The sequence below is a fragment of the Elgaria multicarinata genome, chromosome 7, assembly GCF_023053635.1.
Source record: "Elgaria multicarinata webbii isolate HBS135686 ecotype San Diego chromosome 7, rElgMul1.1.pri, whole genome shotgun sequence".
NCBI classification, from domain to species: Eukaryota; Metazoa; Chordata; class Lepidosauria; order Squamata; family Anguidae; genus Elgaria; species Elgaria multicarinata.
In genome coordinates, this window is record NC_086177.1 from 53,367,591 (window position 1) to 53,380,885 (window position 13,295).

A 13,295-nucleotide genomic window follows, 5' to 3' on the forward strand; every position below is an offset into this window, starting at 1 on the left:
GACAAAGTAAGTGCAGTCTGATTCACAAATCTGCTAAGGCAGAAAATGTGTCTGTAGTTAAGCACACTTACTTGGAAGTAAGTTTAATTGAAATAAATGGAATTTACTGTCATATAACCTTTTCCAGGAACTGATGCTTGGATTTAAGTGAAGTATGCCTGTAGGCAATTGGCCTAAATTGGCTTAAATTACTCTGCTTTGATTACTCTGGTCTCTCCCCTGAGTTGCAAAAAGGAAAAGGTTCCTGGAGAAGGCTCAACTGTGACTGCATGCTCTTCCACTCTTATACATATAGAATTTTATTTGGAGCTGGAGTTGGTCTAAAGTCTTATTATAGACCAAGCTGGAGTACCTGGCAGGCTCATGGTGGGCGATTATTTTGTTTAGTGGGTTAAGAACATAAGAAGAGACATGCTGGAACTGACCAAGGGTCCTTCTAGTCCAGCACTGGCCAACCAGCTGTCAACCAGGGACCCACAAGCAGGACACAGTGCAACAGCACCCTCCCACCCATGTTCCACAGCAACTGGTATATATAGGCTGTGGATTTTGTCTTGTTTTCCTAGTAGCAGTTCTTGTGCTTTGTGTTCTGTCTATACAGTCACAATTTCTTCAGGGACTTAATAAGAAAAAAGGGATTCAGATGGGAAAATCGGGGTGGGGAGACCAACAAACTGTGACTGGGATGTTAATAGGTATAATCCCAAGGTAATGACTAGGGTCAGCAAGAGCAACTCACGTTACCCTCTGTACCTATGGTTTTCATCCAGCATACAGGGTGGATGCTGTTTACCCAGCAGATAAACAAGACCAAGATCCCTGCCCTCTTACAACAAAATGATGGAAACTGGTTACCCAGTGAAGTTGAGCTTTACATTCACACCAGCTCAGCAAGTTGTTGCTCTGTTGCATACTCCCCACTGTGGACACACCACCTCTCTTTACATGCAGACAGCTGCAGTCACAACTGAAGTAAATGGGGAAACATGCATGTCACAGCATAGGCAGAGGTTTGGCTCAAATGCCTTAAGTTTGCTAAGGGTAAAATTCTGTTATCTTAGTAAGATAAGAATATACCATCTTAGAGTGGTTAATTATCATTATTTTCATGTCGTATTTACCATTATCGTGACAGCTGAGCCCATTCTAACATCACATTTTCTCTGCCGTATTTTTTCCAGTATGTATAAGTCAGTGGTACATATGACAAGCTTACCATGTTTCAATTAGGATCATTATAATCACCATGGGTCATAATGTTGGTAGTTAATGTTGATACATAATTATGTTAGGAAGCAAAAAAAAAGTCCTTTCTCAACTATGTTTACCTCAATTGTCCTCTCTGTAATTCATCTGAACCTAAGAAGGGGTTGATCCTTACAAACAAAACCTGTAAACATAACAATTCTGGTTCACACTCACTATAGTTCCATCATTTCCATAGGTTTTAACAGTAATACCCTACATGACATTTTATCACCTGTCTTGTACTAATTCCATTTGTAAATTGTATCTCACATTGGAGATTAGATATGTCCTTCATCTTAAGCGTCACTGACTGTTGCCTGTAACAGCACCCATGTATTCAAAATCGAAAACCTATGTGAGGTTTTAATAAGTCTACATGAAATTGATAACATGTTGAAAACCACTGGGAAAGAAATATCTGAAAAGCAGATAAAAAGGGAGGAATGTCTGATGCATTAGAGGCCTGAGTGGCAGGGGAAAACCAGAAACCAAATCAGAGTTTATAGTATGATATAAATGCATTTAAACAAACTTTCAAGTACGAAATTCTGTTTTCTTTCACAGTTTTTTGCCTACAGTAATTCCACTGACTTCAATAAAGTTATATACTGAGTATTTTTTTCAACCTGTAATGTATCAGTCCCAAAGAGCATGCTGTCTACAGTAAGCAATTGGTTCAGTAAGCAGGAAAAATTGCTTACATTTTCTTTTGCCTTCTCCAGCTATAGAAAGAGACCCTACAAAATGAGCCCTTGACCCTACATAAAGACCAGGAGGCTTAGATGTTATTGTTTATACAACGGCACCGATTTGCAATGATCTTAAAAGATTGTTTCCCAAATGTTGCCCACTTAGGTCTAGTTACCTATATAGCATAAGAATTAAGTAGAAAAATAAAAGTGTGTGAAATTAGTATTAATAATTACTTTAATGTATTTATTAATTTTTGCCATTCTCCTAAAAATGATACTCAAAGGAGCTTGTCTATACAGCTTGTTTACCCCGACCTAAATGCACATATTCACGTTTCAGGACACATGACGCAGCTGTCCAGTTGCCATAGCGCCAGGTTTTTAACGCAATAATGCACATATTCGCATTTGTCATTTACCGCGACTTTTGGATCACGTCCGAGTTTGCACCGGGTTATGGTTATGTGTCATTGGGGGGAGTTAAATCGCATTTTGACATGTGGGCGGAGCTTTGAGGGTAGGACAAAGTGATCGGCTGATTCCCCGCCTTCTCACCTATTGCTTCCTCTGGCTGCCTCTTTCCTTCCTGTCGTTTTCATGTTGAATTAAGATGGAGCTTTTAAAATGAAAACAAAGAAGGGTGAATGGACGGAGAGAGAGAGGAGACCTGTTCAGTCCCCCCACTCACATCCTCCTCTGCTGCCTCATTCCTTTCCCCACTTGTTTTTCCTCTTCTATGGATCTGCGGAGCTCCGCAGATAAAATTTATAGCTTGCCTCATCTATAGTCCATAGCCTTGTATGTTCGAATGTGCGCATATGCGCATTAATAACTGCACTATAAAAAAATTCAGGAGATAAATCGCTGTTGCTGCTGCAGTGTTTTTATTATTTTTTATTTGTTTTATTGTCCCCCATACTGGTTGGCCTTTCCCCTCCCTGTTTGTTTGTTACTGTGATTTTAGAATGTAAGCCATATGGCAGGGTGTTTTGTATTTTGTTTTATTTTGTTCTGTACAGCACCATGAAAACTGATGGTGCTATATAAATAAATATTAATAAGAATAAGAATAAGAATAACAGTGTGACGCTCTTTACCTAGATTCGAATCAACAAAAATTCAGGTTAAAATTAAATGAAAAGCAAACCCGCTGTCGTATAGCCTGGCCAGAAGCAAATTTGGTGCAACCTCATCTTCCCCTCAAAAAGAACACCCTCTCTGCCAGAGACAAAGATGGTGCTGTTTATTGATAAAAAAAAATAATAACATGGGGAAGAAGAAGGAGTAGGTGGCAAGATAATGTCAGTGAATTACATAGCGGGACTGACACCTTACTTGCATAAGGGCAAATAAATCCTCCTGGAGGTGAGAGAAGAGGCCCCATGGTTGCCACGGAAACCCTCCAGGCCTTCCTCTGCCCCTTTCCCTCTCCACCCCGCCCAAGTGAATGTGTGTTGGGAATATGGTTCATTAAAGAATAGAACACCATCAACCTCCCTACAGAAAAAGAAATAAATGACAATACCACCCACTGACAAGTATTTTTATTTATTATTTATTTATTTATTACATTTTTATACCGCCCAATAGCCGAAGCTCTCTGGCAATATAGCAATCCCCCCTCCACAAATGCTCCTGATCTCCTAATCCTCCTGTCTTTAAAAGACCCCCTCCTCAAGAAGGAGTCTCCTCTTTCTCCCTCTACCCTGGCACCAACATCCAATCATCTTTTTCTGCTCCCCCCCCCCCAAGAGAAGCCCTCTTTGCCCCTTTTAGGGTTGGGAACTTGGTACCACCACCAGCATTCCATTGTTGCTGCTTCCCCAATTCCTTTGTCCACGTGTCTCTATTTGCAAAAGTTCTTTCATTCCAGCCAGCCTAAAAGAATTTTTAAACTGTTGTTATGAGTTGTTGTTGTTATTATTATTTGAAGGCAAATGCACAGCCTGGGAAACAGCAGCCCCGCGAGGGTGCCACCTCTTCCTGGCTCGGCTCCAGCCTGGACTCGGAAGGTCCATGGAGCAGGCGGAGAAGAGGCTGAACTAAGCCAAGACACTTTTTATTCTGCGGAGTCAGGAGTATATCACCCGCCATCATCTGCTAGTACAGTAACTTTTTAGTCCAGTTCCTCTCTTGCTTCCCAATGGGTCGGATTTTCTTATTGCCCAGTGCTATCCAGAATTGCAATTTGCAGTATTTTTTTCATCCTCAGATTACTAGCACCTATGGCAACATGGGCTTTAATTAGTTTATAATAAAACTTGATAGCAAACACATCTTCAACTTCTCTAAGGTGGATGTTGGCTCATTGAATATCTTATGAATACACTCAAGTTCAGAAAATAGATTTCTTGAAGGTTCTGTGTAAGGTACAAAAAGTTAGTCAGCTTCATAAGCTTAGCGGAGGGACCATTTTTTCTGTTAAGCCAGTTACTTATAAATGAAGGTTGTGACAAACCAATATGTCTGCACCTCCACCCTATGATATAGGGCAGGCTGTTTTGCCGATATTCCTCAAATGTAGTGCTACCACCATTCCAGTGTCTTTTTAATATCCCTTACCCCTGCTGACAGAAGAAGACAGGTTTATGGCTTTGATATATGGAGAACGATAAAGCCCTTTTTCAAAGCCTCCTTTAAACTCCTTAACAATCTGCTTAGCAAGTTTGCCAAGCAGTCCAGAGCATGGGCAAAGCATACTTCAAGCTAGTCAAGAGAATCGAATCAACTCCAGTTTGCAATCCAATATATTTATTAAAGAACCAAGCAGAGAGGAGTTAAGGAACAGTCCGCTGCTTTTAAAAATAAAATGAAGTATCAAACCCACTCACTAAGGCCTTTGCTAGACCTACCTGAAAATCCGGGGGAGAGGAGGGGAGACCTCGCGTTGTGAATAATGTGAGATCTCGTCTTCACTTACACGTAAGGTGTGATGGCCTCAAGAAGACAGGCGTTGCGCCATTTTTTATTTTTTTAAGGGCTGGCTGCGCACGAGTGCTGGAGCGACTAAAGGTAGAGATTTTTTTTAAAAAAAAAATGATTTCTCCACTCCCCCCACCCTAGCCCCGGCCCCGTGTGGAGCTGGGGAAAGCTGCGGAAACGGAACACACACTCACGGTCTCGGGTGCAGCCCAAGAGCACGGGAAAAACTGGGCCCAAAGTGTAGGGCTTTATCCCGGGTCCAGGGAAGGATGATCTCTCCCTGATCCCAGGATCTCCTGTGCGTCATCTGGATGCACAGGGGAGATCTTGGGTATCAGCCCAGGATAACCCCTGGTCTAGCTAAGGCCCAAGTGTACTTATCGTAACCCTAACAGTAACGCACCAAAGCATCTCATGGGAGTGGGAGGGGAGACAAAGGCCCACCTGGGACCTCTTACCATGGCTTAGGCATGTCCTCTTTGCTATCCACATAAAGTCAAAGGAAAATTTCAGAGACAAAGTATTTCTATAGGTCTGGGCAGTTCTTAGGGAGGGAAATTTGAAGTGACCAACCAAAAGCCTAGGAGGGTCTTGTCATGCATCCTCTAAGTGGTTCCTACAGCACTTCTTTTACATAACTGAGTTATGGGGGAAGGGGAGATGAAGCAGGAGAGCCAGCCTGCTATATAGAGAAATGTAAATGGTGTGTAGGCTGGACATGCTTGGATCCCTAAAAACTTGCATAAATGGCCTCTTTACAGCTGCAATTTGTGTCAAAAGCCTTTTATGTAAAACAACTAGCTGCAATTTTCATGCAAAAAGGTGACTCGCAGAGGGGTCAGGAAGCCACTCGCCAGGTGCCCAAGGATTGCCCAGCGGCTTGTCCAGGGATCTGAAAAGGGGCAGATAAGTGGCAGTGGTCTGTGGCCTTGAGTACTGGAGGCTGAGAGGACAACGGAATCCGCTGGACTCCACCCCCTCTCAGACTCCTGTGACATCCCTAAACCTGACTCTCTAAATAACATCCACAGTTGCTCATGTGGTGGACAAAGCTTGCTAATGGAACAGAGATCTTATTTACATGTTAATATGAATTAAGTTCCAAATATTTAATTTCACTAAAACACACACAGAATGTGTACTATAATAATATAGGTAAAACATTTTAACTACTAGAATTATTTTTTCTGAAATAGAAGTATGATTATGAATCTGAAATGCATGAACCTGCCAAACTATTAAGATACATATTTCTTATTCACTTTCACCAGCTATGGAGAACACACATTTCTTTAATCATTAATCTTGCTTTACGCTATGCAGCCTATACGGTAACAAAAGCTTTTGTGTTTTTGACAGTCTCCTAACTTTTACTTTCTTGTGTGAATTTCTGAACATGAATATGACAGGCACTTTAATGGTGTTCACCGAGAGCCACATTCTATCCTAACTGATTGTGTTCTTCTTCCCTTCACTAAGTGGATCCTTTTAACCTCTCACGCTCATGTACTCTAAATAAAGTTAAACCAGGTTGTGGTTCCAATAAGAAATGAACAGAAAGGTGGCCAAAGTTTCAAGATGGAAGCAAGAAAGAAAAGCTCAAGACAGACAAGCCATAGGAAAGATGGTTCAATAATTCTTTTTAGCAGAGATATAAAATGTGGTGGCACTAATTTTAAATGGTGCTGTAAAAAAAAAAAAAAAACGCCCACTGTTGGAGCATTGTGCTCTTTACTATGTAAATCCATGCAGTAAAAATGCATATAGTATCAATAAATTGTTCCCATTATTATCTGATCGAATGAATAAAAAGCTCTCATTATACAAGGATCTATTTGACGAAGAAGGGAACACAGAGAGATGTCCTGAATTTTTCTTTTCTTTTTTCTTTTTTTGAAGTAAGATGAATGCTTGCTTACACTCACCTACTGATAAAACGAAATAGACTGGTCTGTGAGAAACTAGGCTAGGCTACCAGTCAGGGATTGAAAATAGAGAGTAGCTAATGCCCTTGTTTTTTTAGAGGAGGATGTTGGAGTTGCGGTTTGCCCAAAAGTTATGCTTCTGAATTAGGGTGGATAAGAAAACTGCTGAGTTGAGTTGTTTTTTTAGACTGCTTTTAAGGATAACCCCCTCTCAGTTTACCCAATTTACACCTCCTGATATTTTCAGCAAGCTGAGAGAGTTGTGTCCCAAAATCTTGTCTTGAGAGAAATGCAAAAAAAAAAAAAAAAATCTGTGCATTAGGAAAAAATGCACACAAAATGTGCATATTGAGAAAAGTGAGCACAAAACAGCAATACTTAGAAAAATGTGAACATTTAAAAATGCATACATTAATGTGTACATTATGAAAAATCCACACACGAAAGTACAAATTTCCATATGGATTTTTAAAAAATAAATCACAATCTTGTGCAGAAATGAGACCGAATGAGCTTGAACTAAATAAAAGAGCTGATCTCAGCAACACCAAGATTGACAGGTTTGTCCACTCCTATTTCCAATTTTGACAAGGCTGTGGTAATTCAGCAGCAAGAACTCTACACATGTTCTGAGGCCATTTTCTTTATTAGTATGTCACATGATGCTGGGTACCCCCCTAATCTCCTAATTCTGGTATTTAAGCACTGGGAGTAGAAAGACACAATGCAAACTAGTATCAAAACACTAATATGAAAGGGCAAGTACAATTGAATTATCATACAATACTTTATTATATAACTATCCATGAAGCAAACAGTAATGATCAACGTCAGAAAATGTTACCTGGAGGGGATCTACACAAGTATATGAAACATTGTTTTTACAGTCATTGAACATTTTGGTTTTTGAACGATTTAAAACACAGCAGTTTTTAAAACGTTTACTTACTTCTCTCTTTCCGTGGGAATGTATTCCTTTTGGCCACACTAAGAAAAGAAATTTGTTTGTTCTTTCCCCCCCCCCCCCGTCTGCCAATTTCCCCTCCCACTTCCTCTTCTCTCTGAGAATGCTCCACCGGCAAACAATCCAGCAATTAGCCTCCCAAATGTGAAACTAAAAATGTCTTCAAAAAATAGGCTTGAAAGAAAAAAATGGCTCCAACTTTGGGCACAGAAATTACATAAACATGCCCCCAGGAATGCAATTGGCTAATTAAGAACTACAGGAAACCCATTTAATACGATGAAATTGGCCACATCATACCAAACAGAATGACTTATTTCAGAGAAGTTCAAAATAAAAACCGGACAACAGACAACAATAAAACATCACAAAATGTCATGTGGCGAAATACTACCAAGCGCACACTTAAAAACGGTAAGACACGTTCTAACTTGACTAGTGTAGATCCCCTCCTGGTTAGCTGACCACTGTGGTAATAAGTTATGTTGTAAGAATGGTAATTTTACCTATGTGAGCATGTGTGCCTTTTTTTAAGAACTGTATTAGAGAACACAGAAATATAAAAATTAGAATCATTTAGTTTTTGAATTCAAACCAAATCCCCCAAAGGCAATAACCCGCCTAACAGATGCACAAAGAAAATCTAAGCAGATGGGATACATCTGTTTCTTCGGTATCATTGAATTTATTTGTGTGTTATGCTTATACTGAAGCTTAAGCTTAATGAGAACATTTAATTCATAATGCATACAATCTTGTCCATGACCTTTTTAATTAAATGATGCTGACAATAAGAAGTGTGTGTATGGCAGGGGAGGAGATAGATTTTGCGTTAGAATGTGTAATAGTCATAATTTCCTTCGTTTGACTTTAACCTAAGGTGAAATTGGCTCAGTTAGTAACAATTTCTCTTCACATTACCTGATATGCTGTAATCAAATCTTATGATTCATTGTTCATCTGAAAAGGGTGAGGAGCACATTAAAGTCATTACCTGTAGAAATGATTCTTCTTTCTTTCTTGCAAAGCAATGGCTGGGTGATCTAAGTGCTATGATTGCTTTCAATACAATAATCCAGGTACCTGGCTTATTGCACTTTAGGCAATCATAGCACATAGCACATGGATTTGGAAATTTGAGTTGCTTTTCATTTCTGAATGGAGTCAAACCCAGATTATAAATATCCATTATGACAGAGACCTACTGTAGTAGTTTCACTGGGTGAATGACTTTCACATATGAAATTTAAGACTACCGTTACAGCTGAGGTGGAAAACCACTGGCCTTTAGCCAAACTTCATGCAGCGTAATTGCATGTGGATAGGGTTGTATAAGAAATGCATTTCTGTTCACACTAATGCAAACATGTTCTGTTTGCAAACCTGAACACAAACAGAAGCGCTGTTTTTGAGAAATGTTTGCAAATTCCCAAATATGTGAGCACATTCAAAAAAGCATTTTTTTTTTTAAAATAATGCACATGTTAAAATGCACATTTTTAAAAAATATGCATTTTTATGCTTTAGGCAATGAGGGAGAGTGCAGACTTTTGAAAAAAATGCACATTTGGAATGTGCATTTTACCATTTAAACAAATTGAATTGGTGGGGCAAGTTTCAAAGTTATTTTCAGAGAAAATTGCTATCTTTCCTATTCCTACATGTGGGGTTGTATAGTGAGTGACATGGAGAGACAGAGAGGGATGGAGTCACACAGTGAAAGTGATAAGATAGAAGGTCAGAGACACAGAAAGGCTGTACAAGACTGCAAAACCCATCCACATTTGGTTTTGGATCTGCCACCTGAAGTAGGGAATTCACTCCGTCTCATGGAAGGGCTGGCCCTGCTTTCCCAAGTTCACATAGATCCTAATTTCAGTGTAACCATACCGTGTTTTCAAATGTATCATTGCACTATAGAAAAGAGATGTGAAAGAAATTACCTGCAACCAAAGCCTGTTGCCTTGAAGAGATCTGCCATTGGCAGTGCACTGGAAAGTAGCAAACTGGCCAGCATTGACTTCTACACTCTGGACACGCAGGAAATGGGGTGTACTGGCTGTTGAGAATAAAATAAGATGGGGGAAGAAAAGCATTTTATTAGTACCATATCTTTCCTATATCAACATTATATTGGAGGCCAAAAAAGCCTGTGTGAAATGTGTTTTAAAATATTTGACTCTAATTGTGCCTGATATTCTATGGCTGTTTTACATTACTATTGTTCCTTTTTTTACAAGAATCAAGGACATAATAAAAGAGAAAGGTGTTAGCTTATTGTTCCTACTGAGCAAATTATATCTTACTAACCCTCTTATACAACACTTCTGTGTTTATAAAGATTATACTAAAATCAATGTGATGTTTTGATCAAACCCAAAGCAGATATTTATACAAGTTAATAGACAAGAACTGTAGAAAGTTGTCAAGACAACTATTTTTAAACCAGGTACTTTGTGTGTAGTAACAATTGTAAGATATACTACAGATGTATCATAATACTTTAAACCACAAGAAATACGCTGTCTTAAAAATGGGAGAGACCAAGATATGTTAAAACAGATTAGATAGCTACTGGATCTTGCCATTCATTTTCACTTGACTAACAAGAATAAATACGATATCAGTGTGATCCCAAACAGATTTACGGCACAATCCTATGCATGTATACACAGAAAAAAAGTCCTACAACTCCCAGCATCCCTCCAGACAGCTATGCTGGCTGGGGCATGCTGATAATTGTAGGTTGTTTTTCTATCTAAATGTGCATGGGATTCCACACTTAAACATTAAATGAACAATTCTGGAAGCTTTAAAAAAATCGGAACATCATATGCCTGTTTGAGTAAACAACAGAAACATAGCGTGCAATCTCAAACACTAAGGGTGTTTCTAGACAGAGGGCTCCCACTACTGCTAGTCAGAAGACACTGTTCTGTCCTTTCCTCCTTAATTGACATTTTGTGTCAAGAGAAAAGATAGAGTGAGCAGTGGAAAAACCCGGGAGGTTTCTAAGTGGAACATAATCAACCAACTCCTCCCCTCCCCGGTAAACTCTGTGAATGAGGCAGGGTGATATCTGTAGAAAAGCCTCATCTAGAAGCATCCTAAAGTTTATTTCTTACTAAACACACATAGTATTACAAATTACGCTGACAGTGTGATGGGTGGGCACATTTGGAATTTTAAGAGGGTGTTCTAGATGCTCTCACAAAATGGCTGCTCATTTACAAAATGGATGCCATGATGGGCGTGGCCAGTCTCAAAACACCTATTTTTCAAAATACCTGCCCAAGAACCTAAATGCAAGGCAGAGGTGGGGGTCTAAGTTTCAAAACATAAAATTACTCTTTCAAAGCCACAATTTTCTGTTCCAACACCATGCAGCTAAGGACTTTAGAAAGAAATCTTTGCATTGGTGCTACTAAGAAGTTTATTTTTTCTGAAGTCCCTACCTGTATGGGAGGAACGATTTCCAGTCTGATTGGGGCTGGGAAGGGAAGAGGTAATTCTCCCCTTGCTGTTAGCTGCATTTAAGAGAGCAGCCCTCCCCATGCTCCCCGGTGCCTTTAATTTAATTAGCAAACATTAGAACATAAGAAGAGCCATGCTGGATCAGACCAAGGGTCCATCTAGTCCAGTACTCCGCTCACAGTGGCCAACCAGCCATCGGCCAGGGATGAACAAGCAGGACATGGTGCAACAGCAGTGCACCCTCCCACACATGTTCCCATTAAAGGCATAGCTAGATGCTATGCACTAAACATTACATGTTGTCTGGCCTTCAGTGACTCAGTTCTGAAACCATGCAAAATCATAAGTCCTATTCAGTGGTTCTCCATTCATGAAGACTAAACACATGAGGAAAAGGGCTGCTCTAGCCCCAGCCCTTCCTCACCCATTTCTGTCACCTTGTACTCGTGGAGGACAACTGTCTAAAGTGGAGCACCTCCTGTCTCCTTGGAGATTCTCTACATGATCCAGGTCTCTGATTTTCCAGGGTTCTTAATCATGTAAAATGCCTCCACTGATGCACAAGGCATTCCTCTTCGGACTGCTGCCCTCCACAAGTACAGGATCAGTGAAATGCATGAGGAAGGATGGGTCTAGAGTGCTCCCAGGGAGCAATTTCAGGATGCATGTGTGTCCAAAACAATTCTGCTAGTTTTAGAGGAGGAAAAGAGTGCTTGCGATGGTAGTGATTTCTTTTTCTTTCTTTTTTCATTTAGTCTTTAAGAATTGTTTTGGTTTTTCCTTCCCAAAATAGCAGTGAAATGCTCCCCTGCAATTCACAACCTGAAAATGATGATGTGGATTTGGGGTCAGTGTTCTACGACAGGCCTAAGAGGCATTATTGGTTGAGCAACCGAAACAAATGGAGTTTTTGAGAAATATTGGTGAGTATCAAAATTATCTAACACTTCCACCCTGTATCCTGGAATTACTGGTAAATATCAATATACCAAGCCATAGATAAGGAAGCTTAATTAGGATATAGTGATGCAAGTGACAGCAACAGCATCCATGCCACCATTTTGCATCCTCTATGGCAAACCTTTTTGAACCTGTGGGCAAAATCTGTGTATTTGGGAAGCTGCTGTGGGTACCACCACAGAATGCCTAGTCAGTGGATTGCCACTTTGGCATCTATCTGTCATGACTATGGGTCTCAGGGTGTGTCTTATTCAGCAAAATGTTTGTTTCATATCTATTGGACAAAGCAATGTCTCTTTAATAAGGGATTGCTGCCAGTCCAATACAGCAAATATGGCTAATCAGATACATACCGAAATACTGCACATTTCTAAACATTAAAAAAATAAAGTACTAAAACAAAAGAAAAAAATCATTTCTTTTCTGAAATACTGGTGTTAAAGGGGGGAAAACTGTTTTAGGTTTAATTGGGGGAACTATCCAGCAGTTATTATTTGAAACAACCCTTTTACGATGGGATGTCAATCCATTTCCGCTATCTGCCAAGGATAGGATGTTATGCTAGCTGCCTTTTGCTCATAGCTCAGTGGTAGAACATATACTGTCTGGCATGCAAAGACTAGCATCACCATTTAAAAATGGAGATCTCAAGCAACAGCAGAGCTGGATAACACCTCTGCCTGGGACCCGAGAGATCTGCTTACAATTAGAGGATCAAGTAGGGTAGGTGGTGAAATAGTCTAACTCAGGCAGCTTCATATAACAGCTTAACTCGGTCTAATAGCCTTAGCAATATTTTCTTTCTCACGATATTAGATAGTTTTCACGATATCTTAAATGCAAGAGTTCCGGGGTTCTGCAGAATTGGACAGGCCCTTTCTCAAGGAGTCTTTGGGAGTTCAGAAGCACATTTATTTCATCAGTATCCCAAAATAATTTCTAAATGTAATGTTCAGCCACTTACTGCATGGATGTCCTAAAACCTTCACTTCATCAATAGCCAGGTATCCTGGGTGACCTGAAGTGATCACTTCAAATACTACCTGAAATATGAAAAGGACAAATTTTATCACTCAGTTGGTGGAAGTAAAGATTTGTGCTTTTGAAACA

General features: G+C 39.9%; 1 protein-coding gene across 5 annotated transcripts in view; it reads right to left on the minus strand.

The window, feature by feature from the left end:
• Positions 1-13,295, minus strand: part of PTPRM (protein tyrosine phosphatase receptor type M) — a 527,195-nt gene that overhangs the window by 321,484 nt on the left and 192,416 nt on the right. For all 5 annotated transcript variants that reach the window (XM_063130578.1, XM_063130575.1, XM_063130573.1 and 2 more), the window contains exons 4-5: positions 13,150-13,228; positions 9,695-9,810 (exon numbers count right to left, since the gene is read on the minus strand). In XM_063130578.1, coding sequence (XP_062986648.1) covers positions 9,695-9,810; positions 13,150-13,228 — 195 coding nt within the window. The remainder of the gene's footprint in view (positions 1-9,694; positions 9,811-13,149; positions 13,229-13,295) is intronic.